The following is a 26,123-nucleotide window of genomic DNA, read 5'->3' as shown; positions in this document are numbered from 1 at the left end:
TACTTTAACCTTTCATGGACTCAAAAAAGTCTTGCTTCAAGTTTATTCCAAAATAGCCAAAATGAGACGTCTGGGGTTGAAATTATAGATATTACCTGCTTTGATTATTGTTAACTTTAAGGTGAAAATCTTGATTCGGAAAGTTTTAGATACTTTATTCCATTTTCATTATCTCAGGCCAAAACCTGGAATCCCATTAATTAACAGGGATTATAGGAACTAGTCACTACATGATTAGTCATTGCCTATAATGACATAGGGCTGTACAACCCCTCTCAAGTATTTCTGTAGAAAGATAAATTTTTCCTTCCTTGCAAGGTACATTTTCGTCAGGACGTTACACCTGTGTTGACTAGAGCTACTCTATTTCTCTGGGGTTAACGGTGCCAAGCACACATTTCATGCTCAATAATTAATAACATTTCTGCATGGCAGCATGAGTTTACGTTTGAAATAGGGATTGTTGACAGCTCTCCAGTGCGAAGGCAACAAATTACCTTTGCTTTGCATTGCATTTAAAAAACCCAAAGATACTCTGAGATATCTTTAGTTAGTTAAACTTTTTACTGAAAAAGAGAAAAAAATCTTACGTCTAAGTGTAAAAACCAATCTCTGATTGCTGGGATTTTATTTTTTTTTTAGAGGACAGATTGTCTGAAACAACTACTTTTTGCTCTTGCAAGCTCTTGTTTTGTGAAGACTCTCAGCTTGTGTAGTATGGACATTTCAACAGAATCTGTGCATAAACACCCACATTCTAACCATAGGCTATTTCTCCAGGATTGGAGAATGTCTTTGGGCAAACTATTCACAAATGTAGGCTATGGCACACCTCCTAGGTCTGGCCTGCCAGCATCCTCCTGATAGGGGATGTGCAACAATATGGAATGCATTCCTGACGGAGGTATCCAAGACCCTCTGCATGGAAACCAGGAAAGAGCAGAGGTAGGAGAGGCCATGAGCACAGCTGGGTCTCACCCTAACATGAAGTCAGGACAACCAGGATACCAGCACCTGGGTCTAATGTGAAGGCACAGTCTAATAAACCCCATATCTAAAGACTATCATCTCTTGTGAGTACAGAGACCCAAAAAAACCCCCAAAAAAACCCAAACAAACAGATCTGTACCTACACACGTATAAAAACTGATTTCTACAGCATTTTAGCGACTCACTATTGATCTCATTCAGGATGATGATTCCCACATTCCCCTTTTATTTCCCATAGTATCCATTAATTTTGGTGTACAGGACAAATTTTGTTGGAAGGTGAAGGCAAAGAGAAGGCAAACAAAAGGTGTTCAAACATGAGCAGTCACATTCGTGTTTCCTGCCATGTATCACATGTACATTGAATTCACAAAAAGCCAAGGCAGTACAGACATGGTTTCTCAGCCCAGGAGTAAGTTTCCTTCTCTTTACTGATCCTCTCTGGAGAGTCCAGAGCGCTGCTGCGTAAGATGTGGCAAATGGACAAGATCTGCAGTATTGAATTACTGGGAATTACTTCCAAAATCTCCTGTCACTGATCAACACTTACAAAACATATTTATTAACACTTACAAAACATTTATCATTAAGCTTTTTTCTTAAGACAGCTTCCTCATGTGCAAAAAAATGACACAGCCTAAAATGTCCCACCAAAAGATCCAAAAAAATCCCAAAAATTACCCAAAATATTTTAAATCCTTCAACAGAATTTAGTAGTTGCATTTTGCACAGAATCAAAGTCTTCTTTCTCTTTTCTAACCAATATATAGTCCTGGAATTGACAATGAGAAAATAATTCTGTTCTTACACACTGTAGTGTTTTATGCCTCCTCCATACACTAGCCAAAATACCCAATTAATTTTAACACAAGTATTTTTTATGTAAATTGCAATGAAATGTCTGGGTTTTTTTCCTCTCAATAGATTGGTTCTTTTAAAATAATCCTTATTTTTAACAACCTGGAAAGGAACATTTCTCTAATGCAAGACATTCTGAGGCAAAATCATTTTCTTTGTCTGCTCTGAAAGCTCAAAATAATTTTACCCAGAACCCCTGGGATACCTTTACAGAATGATCATCTAAAGAATTTTGCAGCTTCCTTTCAACAGTTAGATGCACTTCAAACACTAGGAGGATTGATTAAAGTTTTGTGACTATTTTCATAATTATGTGGATATTTAGCACAATGAATGGCAGTGTAGCAGTTACTATGGTTCAAGACTTAGAGGCATTATGTGATGACATACTATTTCTGATGGTGTAATTTGCTCTTGAGTGGATGGAAAATCTTGAGAGATTCATAGTAATCTCTCTGCAGACTTTCAAGGCAGTGAAATTTATACTAATGTGAAATGGACAATTTGGGGAGTTTCTTTATCTGGGTCACATCCATCCTAACCAGGGGTTCTTCAGGATGGAGTTACCAAGGACACTTACCTCTTATTTCTTTTTGTTGGGTGCATGTGAGAATTCAGTTTATTGTGAGTATTTATAGTCTTCAAATTCTTTCTCCTGCTTTTGACTTTTTCTCCTTCTGCTTTGCTAGGCAAAATATTTCTTTTGGTTATTTGGTCTAAACATTACTGTGTTTCCTTCCTGCTCTTCTGAAACTCTACTTTCTTTGATGTCTAACACTTTCACATCAGTTTTCTTTCTTTTTTTTTTCCTGTGAAGTTTCTATGTATTCTTTTCTCTTTGCTCTTTCTCTCTGGCTACCCCAATTTAATTTGTATGATCCATTTTGACTTCCTTTGTATTTTTCAGTGAATTTATCTACTAAGCCCATCCACTCTTTCTTCTGCTCTAGGAATCGGCTTCCATTTAATACGTGTCCTGTGCAAGTTTCATGCCTATCTGGGAGCACTACATATACCACACTCTGGATTGCCTTAAAACCTTGGTAGCCAGTCTACAAAATTCCTGTTGTTCCTCCTCTCAGTAAGATTGTAATTAGTAAATGAAAGGACTTTGCACTGAACACATCTCATTTTACTGTCTCTGGATCACTAAGCTTCTTCATCAGTTATTTATGCAATATACACTGCATCTGAGGGTCTACTACAACTGCACCCAATATTTAGTCTCACTTTCTGTGCACTCAGGTTATTTTTCTTTTACAGGATAGTTCTCTTCAAGGTACTTTTGCTATCTAGAGCAGGTTAATGAATGAGTAACAAATAAGTAATTTATTCTGTAATTTTAGCGGTGTTAAATGCACAAGGTCCCCTACAGAATTTGGAAATGGGATATCACAAACTCTTTGAGAAGACATCTGCAGGTATTTTGCCCAAATTTTCTTAAAGCATTTAAACACCTAGCACAAGAATTTGTACTATTAGAGTGAAGTTCACTACTGGGAAGAGAGCCTGTACAAGACCACTTCAATGCTCACATCCCATTGTAACAATGACCAGGTCTTATCATGGTATCCTATCCAGAGATTAATTAGATCCTCAACTATTAAACCCTTTACCCAAGTGAATTTTTCATCCAAGTGTGAGCTATGGTATTTAAAAATGCATAGTGCTGCACTGAGCTCTTGGATTAGGATTGATTTCTCTTGATTTTATGTCTACATCTCAGCAAGGCATCTAACTTCTGTTTATTGCTAATGGAGAGAGGAAGGCCCATTCACAACATGAACTGTGAGCCCACCCAAATTTTACCTAAGCAGTGAACTACACTGGTGTTTGATTTGAAAAGCAGAACAAGTCAAGTGTTCCAAAGATGTAGGACCAGGGAAAAATATTAAGTTAGGATTGAGAATGTGGCCACGAGCTGATTTCTCACTGATCCTTTATTTAAGTGCAGTTTCCCTTAAACCACTTAGCCTATACATTTTGGTCTAACTTCAAAAAATATTAAAGATAAAATGTTAGCAGTTATTTATTCTGTAGATTTTTTCAGCTCCTCCTATACACCTATATTTAAAGAAAATGGTGAGCACCTGTCCTGCATAACCCTGTTTGCTTTAACACCGGTCTGGGGTTTTATGCAGCTATTCCACCACTCCCACAGCTGCTTTACACTATTCCCCACCACTGCCACAGTAACATTCATGTGCATGGCCCTTTGCACAGCAGCTGTCACAGAAAGCTGAGCACGCAATCACTTCTCTCTGTTTGCTCCTGTTGTTGTCGTGACTTATTAGGTACAAAGGCAGGAGACTGGCTCCCCCGCACAAGTCGGAAATAGAGTGTTTCACCCCAAAAGGGAGTATGGGGAATGGTGGGAGAGCTACAATGACCAGGTAAGCAAACAGCAAGTGGCCTTAGGGCAGTGTCATATGTCTGTGAACAGGAGGAGCAGCCCTGGACAATGCCAGGCCACATCCTCTGTCTGCAATTTCTGTGTATCCAATAAAGTATGTTTAGAAAAGAAAAGAAAAAAGAAAACGTGTTGCCACTACTGATTTCTGTGTTCCATCTGACCACCAAAAAAGCCCTGCACCATGTTCATTCAAGTGATCTCAACCACATGTCCTGTGTGATGTTGTTGTAATACGGTGCTTTGGGGAGGAGAAATCTCACAGCTGACTCATTAAGCCAGTCAGGCAGCTGAAGAGAATCAGTTTTCAAACTTGGAGTAAGGGTAGTCCTCCTACATATTTGGGATTACATTAAGTCTAATCAAAAGAACTTTTAAAAAGGGCAGAGAACAACTGATTGATGAAAACATTTTCAATATGAAAATGTTGGTTCTTCTCAATCAAAATACTGTTGGAAAGCATTTTACAGTGGTTTTAAGGAAAGGTTTCAAACTCATTTAAAATAAAGTTTAGAATATCTTTTTCATAACTTGCTCCATTTAATTTAACTTATATACTTACTTTTTTTTTTGACCATTATATATTGCATGTCGTTAAACACCAATGTTAAAATTTAACGAATATCAAATGCTACATTTTTTCAATGTTACTGGGATTATCAGTTTCAATATAGCCATTTTGATGTTTCTCTACTGAAATGTTTTTAACTATTTAATTCTGTGAAGTACCTGGAAATTTCAGCTATTCATCTCATTTTGAGTGCAGAACGATTTCCAAAAGCTGAACTCTCCCCTAGCACAGAAAATTCTTTTATCCAGACATCTCTATTCATAAATGAATAAGCTGCATATGTCACAGATGATTATAAATATTTCATTAAACAATACTCTTAATAAGCACTGTATCTGTTACATTCTGTGAGATGTTAGAACCATTTTACCATTTATCAAAAGAGCTACTCATTCCTTATTGACCCCTATAAGATATTTATAAATGTAACCTTAAAGCACAGTATGACCAAATTACACCTTCACTTTTCCCAAGTGTTAGTTACATCACAGGTGAATTTTATCACTGCAGGAGGGTGTTCTGTGAAACATTTCACAGTGTTATGTTCCCCTTGGGTGCAGCATTCACACATATACATAAGGCCAGCAACTCTAACGCCACACAGCACACACCTGGGGGCTCCTGCAGTTTAAATAACATTAGATACATTAATTGCTGAGTGTAGTACACAATGTATATTTTTTGTCAGCTGGAATTTTTTCTTGTCCATGTGTTGTCTGGGGTTTTTTTCCTTACATTGCATTGCCTTCAGTAATAGTTATTCTTCATTTAAAAGCTATCTGCAATCATTATATAATGGATTTTTGAAGAGCAGAAAAGTACATGTAAATGTCAAACAACTGTATTTTGTTGTACAGTATTCAGTTCTGCTTTGCCGGCCAAATATATACCCTTGAAAAACTTCTTTTTTATATCTTCACAGTGAAGAATCTGTTTGCATTCCAGACTGTAATCGATCTGAGTCAAGTAGAGAGGACAAAAAGGTTCCTGTCAAAGAGGATGCCCTAACAGTCAAAAAGACTGGAAACTGTGTCAGTCTAATAGTTCCACAGCAAGACTGTCAGCTGCAAGACCTACTCAAACAGTTAAGAACACCTGCTGCTTAACAGAGAGTGCAATTGCATTTGATGGCTGTGTTTTGTTGTCTCCAGCCACAGTGTCCTGGCCAGTGGTCCTTGTCAAATTTTGTGAGCTCAGTACAGTTGTCACTGTATGGCCTGGGAATCTTCCAGACATTGCAGAACAGAAAGTAGGTGCCATTCTTTTGTCTCAGTAAGTACCAGGCCAGTGCTAGAAGTCACTGAGATGAAGAGCAGATGGAAAAGGACAGATGCAGGGGTCTGACCATTTGTATATGATGAGAAAACCTCATCATCTCACAGGAAAAAGAGTTCCCATGATACTAACCAAATCTCACCTACATCATTTCAATCTAAATAACGCTGTGCAATTCATACTGGGCAGTATTGTTGACCTCATGTCCTCAAATCCCTTGGCAAAATTATATTTCTGTTCTAATCCTGGCATGCATATTTTCCACATCAGAGCCTAACTATCTCTTTATATTAGTCTTACAAGTGCCATGGAATTTCTCAAGATGAAAAGTGTCATAAAAATAGCAGTAGTGGGTACACTAAGTGATGCCTTGTAAGGCTATTTCTCATTAAGGGGCATTTGGGCATCCTGCATCACCCATGACCATCATTCACATGTATAATAAAATCTATTATGGAATGGAATGTTTATGAGTCTTTCAAAAAGCAGGCATCACAGCATCATTTATTTTGCATTTCTTGCATCATATTTGCATTTCTGATCTGATTAAATGCAAAAAATAAGAAACTAATTAATAATTTACAGGAGTAATTTTCCTGCTGATAAGTCCCATGTGCAAAAATACTTCTGTTATTATTTATCAGGCATGTCAAACATCTAAAATTCCTCTAATTGTATCTTCTTTGCAGAGGATAGAAATCAAATCAACCCTTGACTCTGGAGATACAACTGGGAGAATTAAATCTTTTTTTTTTTTTTGCGTGTGTGTGTGTGCGTGTGTGTTTGTGTTGGTGTTTTTTTTTCTTGTGCACTGCTTGTATTCCTGATTTCAGAGTCAGATAAGGTGATGGTTTCTACTTTTCCCAGTTTTCATTTCATACCTTTAGCAATAAAAACAATGAAAAATCTTTAAAGCATCAGGAAGCAGAACTCACAGTCCAAGAGGTGCTGTTGTCCCTCCATCCTGTGAATAGAATGCTCCAGTGTATGTGCTCAGAGATGTTTAAAATGGCATTTTTCAGAAAAAAAGTGAAACCCAGCACTAGCTGCCTTAATGAACAATTGCAATGAGGTCACAGTAATAGAGGAAAGATGTTACATCTGATACCAGGATAATTTTTGCATTTTGGGTGATGATAATAGGTGTACCAGAAATGTTTCATTCAGATACAAGACACTTCGTTTCCTGTTCTAATCAGGCATATTGCTGAAGCAGCTGCCAGCATTACCATTGCTGGTGGCTGTGCTGGAAAGTCATTGGCAAAGGTTCTGTCCATCAACTCTCTCTCAATTTCTAGTTTCATTTATCCTTATATATTAAAGTTATTTATATAAATGTCAGTTGAGATTTTCATGAGGAAAAGAGGTATCAACAGATTACAGTTTGTGGAGAAATATAAATAATTGCTCTTGTTGACAACAGAAAACTACTCTGAAAAATAATTGTAAAATATATTGCCCTAGAACTCGGTACAGGACAAAATTAATTTTTGCCTTGTGTCATTCCTCTTTTTTGTTTGTTATAATTTATCTCCATAGAAAAAGCAATATGAGAATAATTTAAGCTAAGTAATTTGAGTGATACAGCACTAGCAGGTTATCTGTGTGTGGCAGAATTGACTTTCACCCAGGGAAACAATTACATACACGTATAGAGGTTTCCTAAAATGAGAGAAATAGCAATGACATAAAATAGCATTACAGTGATAGAATTGACCTAATTTAGACACCTTTGGTTCTATATTCAGTTTTAGCCAGTCATCCAGGTTATCCTATAGTCCTGGGAGAAACTATGACTTACTTGTTCATACAGGTATACTGGAGTTCACCACTTCAACCACTTATTTCATTTCAGTGCTTTTAGCATGTTGCAAAGCATTTTCATTCTCCCAAGGATGAACTTGTGCCACTACAAGCAAAAGGAATAATGAACTGAGGTTGCAAGTGACAAGATGAAAAAAAATACATATGTGCCCCTGCTTGCATGCATCACAGACACACACACAGACTGTCCCTTGTGAAGAGTCAATTTTTAATTAAATCAACAGATAGCACACAAATCCTTTTCAGGCAGAGTAATTATATCACTGACTCTTTAATAAGAGGAGTCTCAATTATATCTTTGAGTCTTTCAGCAGAGGAGTCTGAAAGCAGAAGAGCTTCTTACTGTTTACTTTGAATAACAGGAGATCTCTTTTAGGAAGCTATATGGTCTGATCCAAGTACAGAAGTTTATCCTGCTTACCACTGCCAGCTGGTTCTGGGGATAACAAGGAAAGACTTCTCCCTTAAAGATAGGAGAAGTCTGCACAGTGTTGAAGCAATATCTTAACTATGTCATCTTACGAAACAAGATATTGTTTCAAGCTTGAATGTAACATTGAAACATCTAAACTTAAATTTGACACCAATTTTAGCTCCATAATATTTAGATCAGTGTTCTGAAATTCAAAATTTCATTCATGGGCTTATAAATTTAAGAATTTGAAATAATTGTTTTATTATAGTCCTGTGAGGACAGATTGCAAACAGATCCTACAGGCCTCCAACAATTTATTGTCCGGTGTCTGTTTTCAGGTGTATCATTCCAAATCTGCAGTCAGATTCTGACACTGGTATGTGAGGAAGAACAAAAATTATGTTAAATTTTTGTATTAATCTGTAATGATTACCCTTGTATTCCAGATTCCACTGATGAATAACACTATGTCACTATGCATTCTAAGCTCTCTTAAAAACTAATGAATTCCATATTTTAAACTGATTTTCCTATTTCAGTTAAAGATATTAACAAGAGAATAAGTGACTTATTTTCAATTTACATATGCTTTCAGTAACTCTCCCCAGTACAAGTCCCTAGGCTCTCATCATCAGAATTAATTTTAGCAACTCCAGGTAATTAATGAGAATGGCACCCTTGCTAAATTATTAGTGTTTTAAGCTGCTGTGTCTGTACTCCTCTTCCTGTTTTTCATTTCTTCTGTATTTTGAAGGACCTCACAAAATACATTTGCTTTACTAGCATCTGACTAAAAAAATGCTGATGGCAGAGCTATGCACCATCTCATAGGTAATCATACCAGAGAGGAAAAAATACTACTACAGTGTACTACATGTATTACATGTAGTAATACAAAATTACTACTACAGCAGCCAAAACAAAAGACAAAGCGATCTATTCTATACAGTTAAAAATCTTACATGTGTAAAGGGAGGGGAATATTTTTTTTACACTTAAGTGGATAAAAAGCAGTCAATATCTCTTATGAATACAAAACAAAGCCCTAAAGACAAGTGTATCTAAAAAGATTAAGTAAGGGAAGAAAATGAGAAACAATACTAATTGCAATTCTGTCATCAAGTGGACAACTGTAGGAGAAATATTTAAAGTATCAGATACTTCAAAAGCTCTCATTTCTTTTACATATTATATCATGGTAGGTGTAGCAGGCTGGGAAAATGCCAGGAAAAATCAAAATCAAAGCAGCTTTTAATAAAGGCACTGAAGAAACAAATAGTACAATTTTTTTTCTAAGGAAACCCCTCTTGTGCATAAGGCTGAACCTAATTAACCTTTAGTGAAAGAAATAAAAAAAAAGGTGCTGCAAAAGGCTTTGTTTTATCAAAAAATTTTTTTCTAATATTTTAGTGTCACTGATAGGAGTTTGCTGCTCTCTGCTCTGCTCTGCTCTATTCTGTGTAATGTGCCAACAGAAAAGGAGAGCAGGGAAGAAAAATGGGCGTGCAGGCAAACTTTGCACTGGAATTCCTTTGGGAGTTCAAAAGTTAATTCTTTTGTTCTGAAATGAAGGAGCCAAAACCTTTCTAAAGAAAACCGTAGAATTTCACTGACCTAAAGTTTACCATCATTGAAGAGTCAGGGCAGAGCTGGGCATAGTGAATGTAAACAACTCCATTACTAGACATCCTAGTCCTAACCATGTCTAGTCATCCTAGTCTCTGATCCATTTTTATTTCTCTATTTTTAAATTGTGTGCATCACAGTCGTTTCCAGTTAACCTGACAGAGTAGCAACATGTGGTTAGAGCAGGATCCTTAAGTATTATCACTGCAATTTATCCATAACCGTTTCATACCAACAGAAGAAAACAAGAGGTGCTCCTTTCACAGAGGTGATAAATGATTGCACACTTTAGTTCAGTGTTGACTCCATAGTAAGTAAGTGCAACATGATAAAGTGGATGATACGCTTCCGACACAACAATTCCTACTGTCGCTGGGCAGACTACTAGGATTTTATCTATAGATTCATTCCTTACTAATAAATCATAGAATCATAAGGGTTGGAAAAGACCTCTGAGATCACTGAATGCAACTGTTAATCCAGCATCACCGTGTTCACTACTAACCCATTTTCCCGAGTGCCACATCCACACATGTTTTGAACACTTTCAGGGATGTTGATTCTACTACTTCCTTGGGCAGCCTGACCACCATTTCAGTGAATGGTACTTGTTTCCTATTCAGTTTTTAATATCAAGGAATTTGCAATGAATAATGGTCAAGTCTTTCAGGTTTTTTCACAAAATTTATAACAGCCACTGTTATAATTTAAAACAGCCACTGGGTCTCCTTCAGAGCCCTAGGATCTCCATGAGAGCTTGATTATGCTTGCACATAGTGCGAAGGCTGTGAACAAATGCTTCAACCAAGACTGACCCAAAACCAAACTGAGATTCAGGGAGGTTGGTGTCTTGTTCCACTGAAGATTTAACAGTCAGCTGCCTTTGCCAAGGGCTGGACACAACCTCTGGTTTCATCCTTTTCCTTTCCCCAGGCTCTTCAGTCTCATAGCTCTCCTTAGTGATTGTCTCTTTAACTGTGACCAGGGGAGGAAGTAACATGTTACCTTCACAAGCTCTTAAAATCTCACCTTCAGTCAATGGAAATGTCTATGTGCATTTAGTGCTCATTTGCACACCTAAAGCCATAGGATTTGAAACATCTCTACTAAGCCAGTGCTTGAAGTCAGGAGGGGTGCTAAAATATACCTTTCTTTGGGCAAACATTTCTATTTGCTAGTCCTTCATGTTAATGGCATTTATTTCACCACTGTGGCAGGCATGTCTGTCACAGATCCCTCTAAGACCTCACCAAGAGGACATCTGGTACTGGAACTAGGCCCTCTTTTTCTGCCTAATTAAAGTTACAAGTGCCAGATCAGTCTGCCTCCTGGTCCAGCTCAAATTCAGCTGCAGCTGGGACAAGGTCCCCATCATACCAGACCTAGAGGCAATATCTCATCTACCAAATGATCCAAATTCTGCTCCTGCTGCTGGCATTGAGCTCCCACTGAGCTCAGGACTGAGCATGACCAAGGAGCCTCAAGACCCATCAAGTATATGTTCCTGGGAGAGAAGCATACAATTCTCAGAGGGAACAGTTTTCCTCTTCAAGACATTAGTGTCAGCTCCTGTTCAGTCCAGGACCGCATTCATAGAAATCCAAAGAACCAGAGTGAGCAGTGCTACAAATCAGATTTGCTTTTCCTTCTTGCTCTGATTTTGGTACAGCAGAAGGAAGGGATTGTCTCAGCTGCAAGTTACAAACCACTGGCTGTTTTGCTTGATATTTTGGGAATAGGGGTCTTACAGTCAATGTCCAAGATCCAGATAACATCCTGGTGGCCACTGCAGCAAAGGGATGAACCCTTATGCACTTATACGGATCATCTCCCTGTCTACCGTCTCCTAAAGTACTCATTGGTTTACATTGTGTTTGTCTACTGGATTCTGTCATGCTGCTTTTGAAGGGGAAAGCTGTTGGCATATGTTGTGTTACACGATCCATCGTAATTCCATGTAATGTAATCACAGATGTAAACCCAGAAAAAGGTTTTGTTTACACTCAGCACACAACTTTTTTTTTAGATGACTGTAAGAGCTATTAAACTGATAGTTTGAGGCAAGCCTCCACATGAAGGCTGATATAAAGTCATCTGTTTTTAGTAAACTGTGTGCTTTACAAACTGTTACGCTGCAGGCTAATGTGAGTATATCTATTGCAGACTTAAAAAGCAAACAAAACCCAAATTTGTGATAATCTGCCAGGGTTTCCAATGTTGCTGTCTTTTCAAAAATCCTCAGTGGCTATAGCAAATGCTTTGGAAACCAAAGTGAATTGTCTGAAAATCTGTTGCATTTTGTATATAAATCATGTTTATTTGTATGTGGAGACTGTTTTTCCTGTTGATGTCACTTCACAGTCATTGTCTGTTTCAGCTAAAAAATATTTCTAATGGTCTTCCTTAATTCCAAGAACTATAGGTTGATATATGTGCAAACACCAGCTTATCAGCCTGAGGAAAATGTAAACGGAAAGGACACATTTCATACTATGTGTTTATAAGTGCTACTGCTGCCTTTTTTTAAGTAGCAAGAGGAGAAAAATAAGCAACTTTGATAAAGAGTAGAGTATGATGATATCTGAAGAGAATTTACCATAAGAGGATTCATTTTTCAGAAGAGTGGAGCAAAATATTTATTGCTGTCTTGCAACTCAGGTCACCATGAGGAGCTGCTTGTATAGTTTGTCCAGTATTTTTTTCCTACTAGGAACATAGTTTCATTCTCTGAGCTGACCTGCAACTAAAAAAAAGTACATCATTTCTTTAATCTAGTGGCAGCTAATTTACCAAGTACCTCAAAGAAGAAGTCACACATCAGAAGCATCTCTCCACCTACAGCCAGTATAGCCCCTTTCTGTGTATTACTCTAGTACTTCCAAGCAGTGGGATATAAAGAGATGTTTTTTTCCCCCAGCCGTAACAGACTGGGGGAAAGACTCCATCTTTCAATCTACAATCCCTACCCCATACTAGGAATCCATGCCCCAAAATTACATCAAGCTCCTTACCACTGAATGCTCCCAGGCCAGCCTACATACTTGCCCCCAGTTAATCCAGGTCTCTCACTTACTCTTTTCAAGCACTTAATTATCTTTCACTCCTCCCTACATCCCTCGGTACCACAGCCTCTGTGATACCAATCCAACAGAAGGGAAGCCATCAAGCTGCTCCTATCCTCAGGATGGACATTGCCTATGTCTCAAGGGCCACAGCAGAGGGGTCAGCAGTGGCCATGAACTAGCACAGAACAGATCATGGCTGGACGCACAAATGGCCTGTGAAATGAGCTGGCACACTGCTTGTTGTCCTGGGACATATAAGTATAAATTATAGATATAAATATATTACAATTGATATATATAGATATAGATGAAATTGCAGTCGGCTTCATGATGAATATAAGCTCTGAGATACAATATACCCATGGTATAGGTACAGTGATTATATTTTTAACTTTGATGCAAGTTACCATCTTATTTCTGTTTACAGCTCTAATGGGAAATCAGTTTCCTGGGCCCAGAATGAGAAAAGCAGCCGAGGAGCACACCTTTGGCAGCGGTTGTCAGTCCATATCAACAAAAAAGAGAACCCCAACCAAACTGCAGTGATCAAGCCTTTTTCTAAAAGCACAGATAGTAGCCGACCCAGTAGCAGCGCTACATTTCCTGAGGCTAGTGCCAAACCACTTTACGACGTTTCAGAAGCCGAAGAGCAATACCCAGCTCAGTACCGACCACAGACTCCCTCACCTATCAGCACTTTGAGCCACAGAACTGCCTCCGTTAGCCGAACAGAAGACGATGTCCCTACCTTCCAGTCAGAACCTCCTCAGCGAAGTAGCTCCTCTCAAGGCTCCCTCATGGAGCAGATCAGTAGTGTGGTTACTCGTTTTACAGCCAATATCAGTGAGCTGAACTCTATGATGCTTTCAACAGCTACTCCAGGGACAATGGTGGCTGCTCCTCTCTGCTCTTCATACCTGATTCCACGTGAAATCCAGCTCCCTACAACAATGACCACGCTTGCAGAGATCCAACCACTTCCTGCCATTGAAGTCAATGGCGCTTCACAGTCTGGTAGGAAACCTTCAAATGACAGTGTCAAAGAAGGCACTTCAGAGACACCATCAGCCAAGCAAGACCTGGAGGAGTTGGTAGCTTTAACTCCTCCTTCTCCTTTTAGAGACTCCGTTGATTCTGGAAGTGCATCTCCCAGCTCTCCAGTTTCTGAATCAGCTCTCTGTATCCCATCCTCTCCCAAATATGACACACTCCTCATCAGAGATTATACTCAAAGTTCTTCTTCGCTGTGAATGTAGTTCAACACAACATTGAATCTCAACAGCTACAAGGAAGTAGTGAGGGAATAGCCAAGCCTTCAAGACCTCCAGTGTTTACGCAGATAGAGTGAGAGGCATTGGGTCATCTTGTGAGGAACAGAGGGGAAGAAGAAGAATTATTTGAGGAGTGGAAACACCAGATTAATTATGCTGATTTAAAGACAAAATGACTTGTGGCAGATTATCGTGGCCTTAAAAAAACATGGGCTTTTCAGAAACACTGAATCTACTTTTGAGGGCTTATAAGGAGTCTGTTAATCCAGTTACATACCAAGTGCTTTGCTTTAGTATTACAATGAACTGTGTGTACAATATATGGGGCAGGGTGGGAGGGAAACTAGATTGTAAACAACTGTACAATGGTTTGTTTGTTTACTCAGATTCCTTACCCAGAAGTCAACCTTGATCTTTTATCAAGAATAGAAGACCAAACATTGAATGTACATTTTCTAACAGACTCAAATCTGGGACCAACCTGTCAAGCTTTCTTTCTTTTTTTTTTCTATGAAGATCTCAACAAGTAGTAATGTATGTTCAATAACTATGAAACTTTTTGCTGAAGAATATTGTGTCCGTGATACCTTACACTTGGATAACACTAAGCTGAGGCTCTGCAGTGAGTGACTGCAATATGGAGGGCTTTACAAGTGACTTCTCTACCTACACATTTGTTTATAAAATTCTCTTCTATCGGTATCAAAAATTCAATTTGTCAACATTGGATTCACCTTCACAACAACAAAACCCAAGGAAGATTTCCTGACTATTTCACCATGTTGCCAACTAATAATGAAGTAGCAAAAAATATTTTCTGGAGTACTGTTTTGTAATTCCCTTATCAGGGCAAGTTGTTGAGATGAATATTCTCTTTCTAGCAGCACTACTGAGCTATATTATAGCTGCACTCCCTACTGAAACTAATACATTTTTACGGATGTTCTTATGCTAACACTACCAGTTAAAATACTTATTCGGATTCCCATAATCTTTGCTTGTAAGGAACAGTTAACACTCTAAGGATTTTCTCCATAATGACAGAATTCTAGGAGACCAATTTGGATTATGATGAATGCTTGCTGTCAGTGGAAAGGTTGTTGTAATCACAATTAACATATATAGGGAAAAAAAGACCCATGTCAAAGTCTGCTTAGAGGTGATTTAGCTACTCTTTAATAAGCAAAAATTTTGAACTTTATTTAGCTGCTGATACATTGCAGCTATGAACTGTGACAAAAAAAGTACTTTCAAAGCAATACAGAGTAAAGGTTGAAACAGAGAAGAGCTAATGAGATATGAATGAACAGTCTTTGTTTCTTAACAACTCACAGAATAAGCAAGGGGATTCCTCATATTTTTTTCCTATATCAAGGTAGTACAGTTTAGTGCACTTCATACTGTCACAGCACTTTTTTAATACAGGCAGGGAAGAGTTTTAAAAGTTTGAATAGTAGCTAAATAATTTTTGATAGGTATAGTTACATAGAACTTTTAAGTCGGACCCTAAACGCACACTGTATTGGCTCTCTTCTTCATGACATAGCTGTCCTCAGGTGCCAAACTTTTATGAGTTTGTTTTATTTTGTTTAAGGGTAGTATGAAGTGGTGTGTGATGTACTTCAATTCAAAGTTGAATTGATGTAGCCTTATACAGAAGACAGCTTCAAGGAAGGGAGCCTTGAAATAAGGCTGCTATGCTTCATTTTCAAAATCTTTTAGATCTTATTTCTTCAAAGATAATGAATATTTTGTAATCAAAATTCATACCTCCTTTTCCTCCCCCATGCCCAAAATAATAAATATTTGATCAAACAAGCAAAACATGAAAGCACATTCACATACTCTAGCAAAGATCATTTTCTATTCCTTTGGGATGCTTGTTTCACTATTATGTGCTGTACTCCAATTTACTGCCCAACAACATTTAAAATAGAAAAGTAATAGATAACTGAATCCAAACCAGCACCTCAGAGAGATACTCAGTGACGCTGTGCATCCTGAGCAAGACGGTGTTATCCAGTTTCAGTCTGGGCATGCTTATTTTGCCAGGTACAGTTGTTTACTAGCTATGCCTATAGCATGAACAGGCAGGTCATGAAACAGCTCTACTCCAGAAGGCAAATTGATACACTTAGTCATGACTGTAGGTCCTTGTTGCTTATATGTAGCTTTTGCCTCCTCACATGACAGCTTAGCACAGACTCAGTTCTGTGCTGCTGTATGGTTTCCCGACTAGAGCTCAGTTCTGCCCTCTTGGTTCACAGTACTAGAATGTCTCATCATCCCCTAGCTGCCCATGTCTTTATGAGAAAGAATCTTCTGTCACTGGTTACAACCTACACTTAAGGGAAGAGCATGTCCAATCAGTCTGTGACACAAATTCTCATTTAGGGAGACTAGACCACTTAATTGTTGTTTGTGGAAGACTTATATAATAATATATGTCTCCCATCAGTGCAATATTGTTTTGATATAAACAATTGAGATAATTTGATATAAACTACTGAGATAGTTAATGTTAATTTTAAAAGGATTCTATTCCTACCTGTTCTCTTATACTTTAAACTGTAGACCAATGTCTTTACAAGAACATTCTCCATCTTGATCTTTCCCTAGTATTTTAGGTCCCCATTTATGTAGTCTTTTTATACAGTGGTGGACAATTAATATTAATGTATTCCTGCTCAAATCAGTGGGTTTCACTGCACCATGAAATAATCAGCAGTGGAAATAAGGATTATACAGAAAAACAAAAAACCCTATTTTTAAATACAAGATTAATAAAAAGGAGTAAGAAATAGAAACTGTCAAACTCAGCATAAATATACCTCTTCTGCTTCGAAACTGCAATTCTGAACCATCCTGGCCATACTTATTGCTCAGAGCTTCCTGACAACTTTTGTATATATTGCCAAGATGATATAGGTATACAGATGCACCATGTGCCGCCAAACACACACATCCCTCAATCTAACACCTGAATGCATGTTTTAAAGGACTAAAACCCTAATGCTACACAACCCAAATTTTAAACATTTTATTCACTCTCATTTTGGGAGTAGTCATGTATCTTTTGCATATCTATCAACCACAGTAGAAATTTTAGTTGCACAAGGAACCATGGATGGACCTTGTTGAGATTGTACCCTCTTGGAGTCAGTCTATTTTTAATGAAAAATAGAACAGCCATAGTGGCATTTAAATAAGGCAGAATAAATCTAATTGTACAGCCTAGAATACACCAATGTCACCTTCTATAACGTGTTTGGATTTCAACAAAAGGAGAAAAGGGATTTTGGAAAAGAAGGTGGCAAAGGTGTAATGCCTGTAGTAATAATTCAAAGGAGCCCAGAGGGAGATTGGCAAGACTGGAAAGTTCTTTGAGAGAAGTCAGTGGGTTTGACATAAGGGAAAAGAAAATTATGAATGATAGACATGAGGATTTCATTATGCTGTTTTTATGCTGGTCTCTGTTTAGGACATCAAGATATAATGGCAGGGTCTTTCAGGCATAAATGTAAAAGTTACAATCACGAATACTTTCCATTCTAACTAAAGAATGTGCAAGTACCAACCGAATGGCTTGAATTTGCCTTCCAATTTAGTGCTGCTGCCAGAAAGGGAATTAAAGGAGTTGAAACTTTAAAGGAGTTGTCATTCTTGACCAAAGGGACCTCAAAAAATCATTTATTTCTTTTACGCTTGAGGCCAACCCTGAAGAGTGAAGGTGTAACCACCTCTGGATCTGTGCTTTTGAAATAAAGTGAATCACTCTGGCAGCCCAGTTGGGAAAAAAAATCTTTGCAATACTGAAGAAGAACGTATTTTTAAATTGGGTCTGAAGAATAATTGCATGATTTTGGAGATGTGCTTCCTTGTACTTCTATCTGAACATTTGGTGCCTAGACTCATACAGATACTTTAGACCACATATTTTTAGACCACAGTCCACAAATCACTTGCTGATGTTTCATAGGAGCCTAGCTGATCACAAGGTCCTGGTTTCTTCCATTGATTCCCAGCTACAAAAGTGAGTTAGAAGCTAAATGCTAATTAAAAAGCAACCGTTAAAAGATTTAAAAGTAAAAAAAAAAAAGTTGTGTTAGTTTGCTTGGATGTTTATTCAGTTACTGTGTTTGCAAAAGGAAAACTTTTTATCAAAACTGGAGAATAAGATCTCCAAAGAGAGCAAACGGGAAGGCCAATCCATGATTCTGGTTCTGGATAATAGCAGAGTTCCCCTGGGAATGTATTCATTAGAGTGTGTGAGACTAAAACTGAAAAACAGCATAGCTCTGGGTGTAAGCTCTGTAAAGGAAAGTGTGCAACCTTGCTATTCTGCTTAATACATCATTTACGAGGTGAGAGGAAAAAAGATGACAGAAACAGACAACATGAAAAAAGTCAGTTCCTTAGGGAAATCAGAGCACTATGCTCAGGATTAATAATGTGACCATGACTTTTTTAGTGTATTGGAGACCAGTGTCAGGGCTAACTCTAAAAAAAAGGAGTTTGGGGCCTAAAGTTAGGATTTCATTAGAACTTAATACCTACATTTAAAACTCAACTTTAAAACCACTATTCAACTGCCACCTTACTCGGGCATCAAGCACTGTATGTCTGCGTATGCTTAGAAGTACCCTCATCTTCACACATCTAAGAAACTTTGTACATAATTCATGCTAAAATCCATCAGGAATGCAGAAAACAGTGGTTCCTTGGTTAAATCCCTGTATATCCCATGAGTGAGTACACAGAATGCACAGTACTTAGACATCAGGATCATACTCCCTACAAAATGAAGTAGAAATCTTCCTTTGTTTTAAGGTTATGGGTCTGGTTATGCTGCTGTTTTTATGACACCTTTAAGGTTAGAATAGTCAGGCAGAAGGCAAGTGACCTGAATTCAGGCCCTACCATTGCCAGAGGTGATGAAACCTTCCTCCTGGCTGGAAAGTGCTCTAATGACTCAGTTTTGAGATATTCCCTGTTCGTCTCACTAAGGTCATTTTACAGAACAGAAAAAAACTCAAGAGCCTTGCATTAGAAAAGAAACAGCTACTGTGCAACCTGATAGGACATACACTTGGTATAATTAAAGATCATATATGATCATTTAATATAAAATTCTTTAAAAATTTCTGGAACAGAGACCAGGTGAGTATTTTATCTTCGAAGAAGTGGAGACAATCTTTTGTCTGTGCTATGTATTGACTAGAAAAAATGTTAAATGCTTCCCTGAACAGTGTTTTAGTGACAGGAGGGGAGGATGTGCCCTTACATAACTCTGTATCTGCAACCATCTTGTCTTCCATCTGGTGTTCTTATACCCTTTCATGGAAAGGAGAGACTGAGTCTTCTTGGATAGGTGAAGGAATTAAACTTGGGGTTCCCACTTCTCTGAGACTGCAGAAAAGGGACCCATTTCATTTTCCTCCAGCCATCTTATACAAAGGAAACTCATCTTTAAAACAAAAAGTATAGCAGTGTCCAAAAATTGGTCCCAATGGAAAATTAGCGTTTTCTGCTCATTGCATTTCCATACTGACTCAAGTAGGATAATCCTGGGCATCTCTTTCCTTGTTGTGTTGTTTTTATGGGCACCTAACTCTCCTCAAAAACTCCATAGCAAGGCTAGACATTTAACAAAGGGTTCTGACTCCCACACTAGAGCCAAAAAACTATGTATTACACTGTATAACTAAGGGTTGAAGTCCTTTGCTGGCATTGGCTCCTAATCTATTGAGGTCAATGGACTCACTTCAGATGAACATCCATGTAAAGGAAATCAAAGTTTGATAGTAGCCAGTGAAGTCTAGATTTTGGCTACTTGTTCTGCAGAGAATGATAATGACAGGATGTTCTTCCCACTTTCTTTTGAATCAAACAGCAGATGGATTTTATTAGGTTCGTTCCTGGAACTAAACTTGGCGAATAGTACCTTCCTACTATACTTCTTTATCATTGCTACTCTATCTGGTACCCCAATGGGAAAATCATACTCTAACTTAACATATGTATTAAAGGATGTGAGAGAACATGTCCAAGAACAAGAAACAGGTCACACTTTTCTGGCAGTTTCATGAATCTCATAAAAAGAAGTCAATATTCTTCATGAACAAGAAAATCATTCATCTGCTACCCATTCCATTGGGCATTTCACCTGGTAAAAACTTCAGTTGAGTCACTCAAATTCACTTTTTTTGCAGTGGTTTATTATTATATCCTCTATTCAAACCTCTGCAATTGCCACTTACAATTTTATACTGTGAAAAGGAAAAGAGATACAGACCTGTGAAGCATAAAGGTAAGTAAAAAATTCATCTGAGTGATTAATTGGTATATATGACTGGTTTTGTCTTATCTGAGTAATGACAGTACTAACAAATAACAATCATTAAGTCACTCTTATCTGCCAAATGGGAACAAATATACTATGTATATTACATGTAATAATAGGATTATATGGCAGCTGCTGGTGGTATTTGTAATTAGAAATCTATATAGAATATAGATGTTTTAGAGAGACGGTGCCAATTCCAAAAGATCTGTGTGGGCTATAAGTGCTTGTAATTATTTTTTTTTAATTTGCTAATAACTTATGAAGAACCGGTTTCAAACATTCTGTGAGCATTTGTTCTTTTTTTATGTTGTTGCTGCTTATACTATTAAAAATAGAGAATGTAAAGTTATTATTTTGATGTGAACTGAAAATGATTTTCATAAAATTTAACATTTTTATCAGCTTTGATTTTGCTTTCTACCTGTACAAATGTAATTTATTTTAGCATTTAAGAATACACTTGCTTGTTTCTCAATTGTCTACATCATGTTATAGTTGGTGTTTTTGAACAGTATTAAAAAAAAATCTGTGATATGACTGAAAACTGGACTTCTTTTTCTCTGAAATACTTACAACTATATTTTCAATGTATTTTTCTGCAAACCAGGTGTGCCTATACACAAACTCTTCAATTATAATCTTTCTCTCTCTCTGTTATTTTAAAGGATTAATGTAACACAAATGATATCATGGTTACATATCCCCCTAGTATAATTTGATCTTTCTCTTTTGAAGCAAACACAATCTCATGGATGAGGCGTATATGGATTTTCAGGTTGAGAGGAGATAGCATAATAATCTAGTCTTGAACAAGAGAAAACAAAACTGTTCAACTGAGAATTCATATGCCAAAACATTCTTTTTATAGATATTGTAGAAAAGCACTTTACTCCTATCATTATAAGTTCTCACCTGATCTTGAATTGCAAAAAAAAAAAATCTGAGAAAATTTTCTCAGATTGAATAACTGGTTTCTAGTGCTCTGCCATTGTAACCTCTAGGAATCAATGCCTTATCTCAAGTCTGGCTACATTCTGTTTCCAGCCAATAGATTTTGTTTTACTTTCCCCACTAGACGGAAAAAAACCCCTCACAAACAAACAAAATCTCCCTCACCCGAAAAAGACAACCAAAAAAACAACCAAAAAATCCCACCAAACCAAACCAAAAACAAAACCAGCAAAAAACCAAAATCAAACAAACGAGAAAACACACACACACACAGGAAAAGAACAAAACAAAACAAACCCCACTAACTTTCTTGTTTGGAAATTCTCTCCATCCCATTCCAAAATCTGGGATTTGGAATAGTCTTAATATTCTTACATAGACTGGCACGAATTTGGAATAATTGCATTGCATGCAGTGAAAAGCAGTATGTCAACTGCAGCACTCAGATAAAAGATTATCATACACATTATCTTCTAAATACATTTCTAGAGAGACTGCTGAATTGGTTTATTTGTTGTTGACAAATTAAGGGGAATAATTTATAACACAATGGTAGGTGAAGTGCTCATCTTCAGCTAAAAACAATGTGAATTCACATCATGTCTTTAAACCACCTAAAAGTCTACATCCCAAAGTAAATTCTTTCAGTGCAGAAATCCACAGCGGTTGTTTCAGTGAAATACACTGCTTTGGGTGAAGAATGTTTTAGCAAAAAAAGCATTGCAATCATATTACATATTGGAGAGAAAGATTTTGAAAACAATGTGCAACATCTTTTTCCATTGCAGGATATTTTTAAAGCAGTCTCTGAAATGCTATATCAGATTTGTTCAGTTTGCAAGAAAAATTAATTTATTCCATTCTCCATGACCACCTCTCAGTTGTGTTTCTGCTGAATTTCTGTTATCGCTACAGTATGATGACCTTCAGAAACTAATAAACTGATAAACCCCATTCCAGATTAAATCACAAATCAGCGTTTATATAAAAGGAAAGGGGTTCAGTTCCATAATACGCCTTCAGAAATATCAGGGCAGTTAGTGGTAAGAAAAGCAAAAGCTCAATTTCTGAAAAAGTTTGGAGTCTAAATTCTCTGCCTGTGTGGAGCTTGATCTTTCTTTCCTATTTGGTCCATAAATGTTATCTGACACCAGAGAAGCCTTACTGCCAGTATTGCCCTCCTTAGCTGAATTAATACATGGACTGAGTGCTCTTTTCCTTCTCTCATCCTCCTTCTGCTTTCAGCAGGGACAAACATTGGGAAAAGGGCTGGAATTTTAAGAACTGCCAATCTTCCTTTGTGTCTGTTTGGGGGCTATCTAATAAAATTGTTTTCCTATTGTATTAGTTTAAGACCTAATTGCAGTGGAGTGCATGAGACATTTATTATGACAAAAGATTTAGATGAGCTTTCTTTCACATATACAGAGACATTTGTGATTTATTTACACTTTTTCAGGAAAGTAGCTTCAAACCACCATCTCCTTTATCTGTTTGTTTGTCTTACAATTTAGTCAACTTTTTAGGTTAAAACAAAGCAATCAGCATGCTTGTTCAGTATGATTTTGTTTAATGGGGACTCAAAACGTACCTCCATGTAACTTACCCGTTTAATCACTTAGCAAAGATCAGCAAATGAAAAGCTTCACTGTTAAGTTTTACCTGGGTTTTCTCACATACGTTGTGAAGAATCGCAGAATTGTTTAAGTTGGAAAAGATCTCTAAGATCATCAAGTCCGAATGTTAACCCATCACTGCCAAGTCCACCACTAAACCTTGTCCCCTTGCACCACATCTATATGTTTTTTGAACATTTCCAGACGGTGATTCCACCACATCCAGAGAAGCCTGTTCCAATGCTTGAAATATGCTCACATGTACATACGTTCACTTCAGATTTGTGCTTGTTTCATTAAGGTGAAGAATAGGCTTAAGTGCTTGTCACAAGATTGATGCTGTGTGTTATACACTCTGTGGGCTGGCCTGTGGCCCTTGGCCCTCATGAGAGTAATTCCCAGAACGTGGCTCTCCTCCACTGATCCCCTTCTGCTCTGAGCCACTCATGAGGTATTCCAGAGCTTCAATTATGAATACTCTTAAACATGTGTGTAAGCAACAAGGATGTCAGTTGAATCTCAGCTTAAGAATCACTTTAGACTTACATTTATCTAACTGTATAGACGCATTACTGATGAACCTGGAGAGGAAGATGCCAAGAGGACCTGGAATTCTAAGAATCTCAGTCTAAGACTAGAAGGATAAGATTTGCTTCCAAGTAGAAGACAAACACTACAGGGTGCCCCAAATTTAGATGTCAATGACAAACTTATAAACAAAATGCCATTGAGGCCAAATATGAAATGCAGATGTGCTGTATCCATGTAGAAAGTACAAAAGTAGCATATAGAATATTGAGATAAATTGACTAAGACAAATAAGGAAAAGAACATCAAAACCAAAAATTCAAGACTGCATTAGAAGTGAGACATTACTAGAAGAGAAATCATGAGACTGTGAAATTAGGAAGCAACTAAAAGGCCAACACAACTCTGGAGGCCCACCTGAAAGTAAACAAGTCAAAAGGGTGAAGTATCACACTGACATAAAATAGACTGTGGATGTGAGAGCATTAAAGAGCAGGAAAGGAATACTCTAATGATGTTATCAAGGTCACTGAATTTCCATGTCAGTGTCATACTGAAATCCTGCACAATTATAAACTGTGTGAAATACCATTATTTCCTTTCATATTATTTTGTCCCATTTCCTCTTCTGAGTCTTTGTCTTTGTTATTTATGACCAGAAAGATGCTAGACAGTTAGATAATCATGATAGTAAAATCTGGCATCAAATTAGTGCAGTAAAGTTGAAAACACATAGACTTGTCACATTCTCCTTTGGTAAGGCAAGGCTGGCAAGCACTGCCCTTATGTGAATACCAAATGTCAGAGAATGGTCAGCCAAACAACAGGCTTCACCAAGCTTCATCTTAAAGCAATATAACAGAGTGTCTTGGCTTGTACCACTTACAGTTTATACCAGCTACCTTCCAAATAGTGCTGGGAGGCTTGGAATGATGACTCCATTAGGTCAAAAACTTCTTGGTTGCAGTGCTGCTCCAACAGAATACAGCATCTGTTCAGGCTAGGGAAAGGCACAACAATAGCCCAGTTATAATACAACTTGTATGTCTCCAGTGAATGAAAACCCTCAACCGCAGATGAAAATCCATAGCGGGACACAGCTACAGAGAAGTCACATCTGTTACAAATACCCACAGAAACAAAGTGCCCATTGTTCACTGGGCAATGACAGCTTGAATTCAGCCCAAAAGATGCACATTTCTTGTACCATACAACAAAACTCTGCCTGTAGCTTTGTTAAAACAGGCTGAATGCCAAAGGAAAGGAAAGAAATTATATAAGATTCCATAGAAAAGTCCAACGCTGCTGAGACGGATTACCTGAAAATATAGGAATTACCTTTTCCTCTGTTATTCCTCAGTTATCTGCTGATGACAGACCATGGGATAGTGAGTTTTTAATTTCTTCATTATCCTTTCACTACCCCAAACAGGCAACAAATACACAACATGATAACCAACAGGGGATGTTTGATCATCTCATACTGCATTGACAGCAGCTGTCTTCAAAACAGATTGCTGGATATGAGTAGTGCGTCAACACTGGCTCAGAGGGAACATACAGTCAGCTGAAGGAAGGAAAATATGTTTTACCAAACAAGGTAAAATAAAGGGACTCATAATACAGCAATAACAATCTTGAATAATGTCACTGAAAATACTGATGATGAGTGTGAATGAGACTTCTGTGTATAACAGATCAGAGTCTGAGGCTCTGTTCAGGGTGATACTTGTAATCAGTGTAATCAGTGTAATACTTGATGCACTTGTTTTTTAACATGTTTCTATAGCAGAATTTTGCCAGAGAATGAGCATCTTTTGTTAACTAGTACTTGTTTTCCCAACGTGTACATGTCATAATTTTTACTGTTTTCTTGACTTTGAATGCCCTCAAAAAGTTGTCTACCTGAATTCCATTGGAATTCAAATTAAATTTTTTACTTGCTTTATTTTAATCAATCCTTGGTAATTTTGCATTAATACTGCCAGTAATTGTTATTTTTCACTTAAACAAAAACCCAGAAAAACAATTCCCAGTTATAATTAAGCGAATGGGAATTCAGCCATAGAATTACTTAACCAGTGAGTAAACCCAAAATTTATTACTGAATCCTCTCTATGTTGAGCTGGTAAAAGCCCACATGCATCAGCAAGGGCACTGTTCCTGGTCAGTAACTGCTGAAGGGGATAATTTTCTGCAGATTGTATGTTAACAGAAATACAGCTCCTGACTAGAGTTGGACTTCCTCTTGACTAATACACTGGTTTATTCTGCACCAATTACCTTTAATACAGAGCTAGTTTTCTGGAAGAATAAGTTCCCTAGGAAAATCAAAGGCTAAATCATGTTAATCAACCTCAGTGCCAGAAAATGTTCC

The 26,123-nt window shown here is 37.5% G+C and overlaps 1 protein-coding gene across 4 annotated transcripts in view; it reads left to right on the top strand.

Annotated features, from left to right (window-relative positions):
• Positions 1-16,781, top strand: part of GRM5 (glutamate metabotropic receptor 5) — a 238,295-nt gene extending 221,514 nt beyond the window's left edge. For 2 of the 4 annotated variants that reach the window (XM_008928326.3, XM_018071431.2), the window contains 3 exons: positions 4,143-4,241; positions 5,752-5,913; positions 13,462-16,781. In XM_008928326.3, coding sequence (XP_008926574.1) covers positions 4,143-4,241; positions 5,752-5,913; positions 13,462-14,284 — 1,084 coding nt within the window. In that variant the 3' untranslated portion in view covers positions 14,285-16,781. The remainder of the gene's footprint in view (positions 1-4,142; positions 4,242-5,751; positions 5,914-13,461) is intronic. The other 2 variants (XM_018071432.2, XM_018071433.2) reach the window with 2 other exon arrangements.
• The last annotated feature ends 9,342 nt before the right edge of the window (positions 16,782-26,123 follow it).

This window comes from Manacus vitellinus, unplaced genomic scaffold (assembly GCF_001715985.3).
Source record: "Manacus vitellinus isolate BGI_N305 unplaced genomic scaffold, ASM171598v3 scaffold_2_pilon, whole genome shotgun sequence".
In the NCBI taxonomy this organism is placed as follows: domain Eukaryota; kingdom Metazoa; phylum Chordata; class Aves; order Passeriformes; family Pipridae; genus Manacus; species Manacus vitellinus.
The sequence above is the reverse complement of the archived record's forward strand: the minus strand, read 5'-3'. Positions and strand labels throughout refer to the sequence as shown.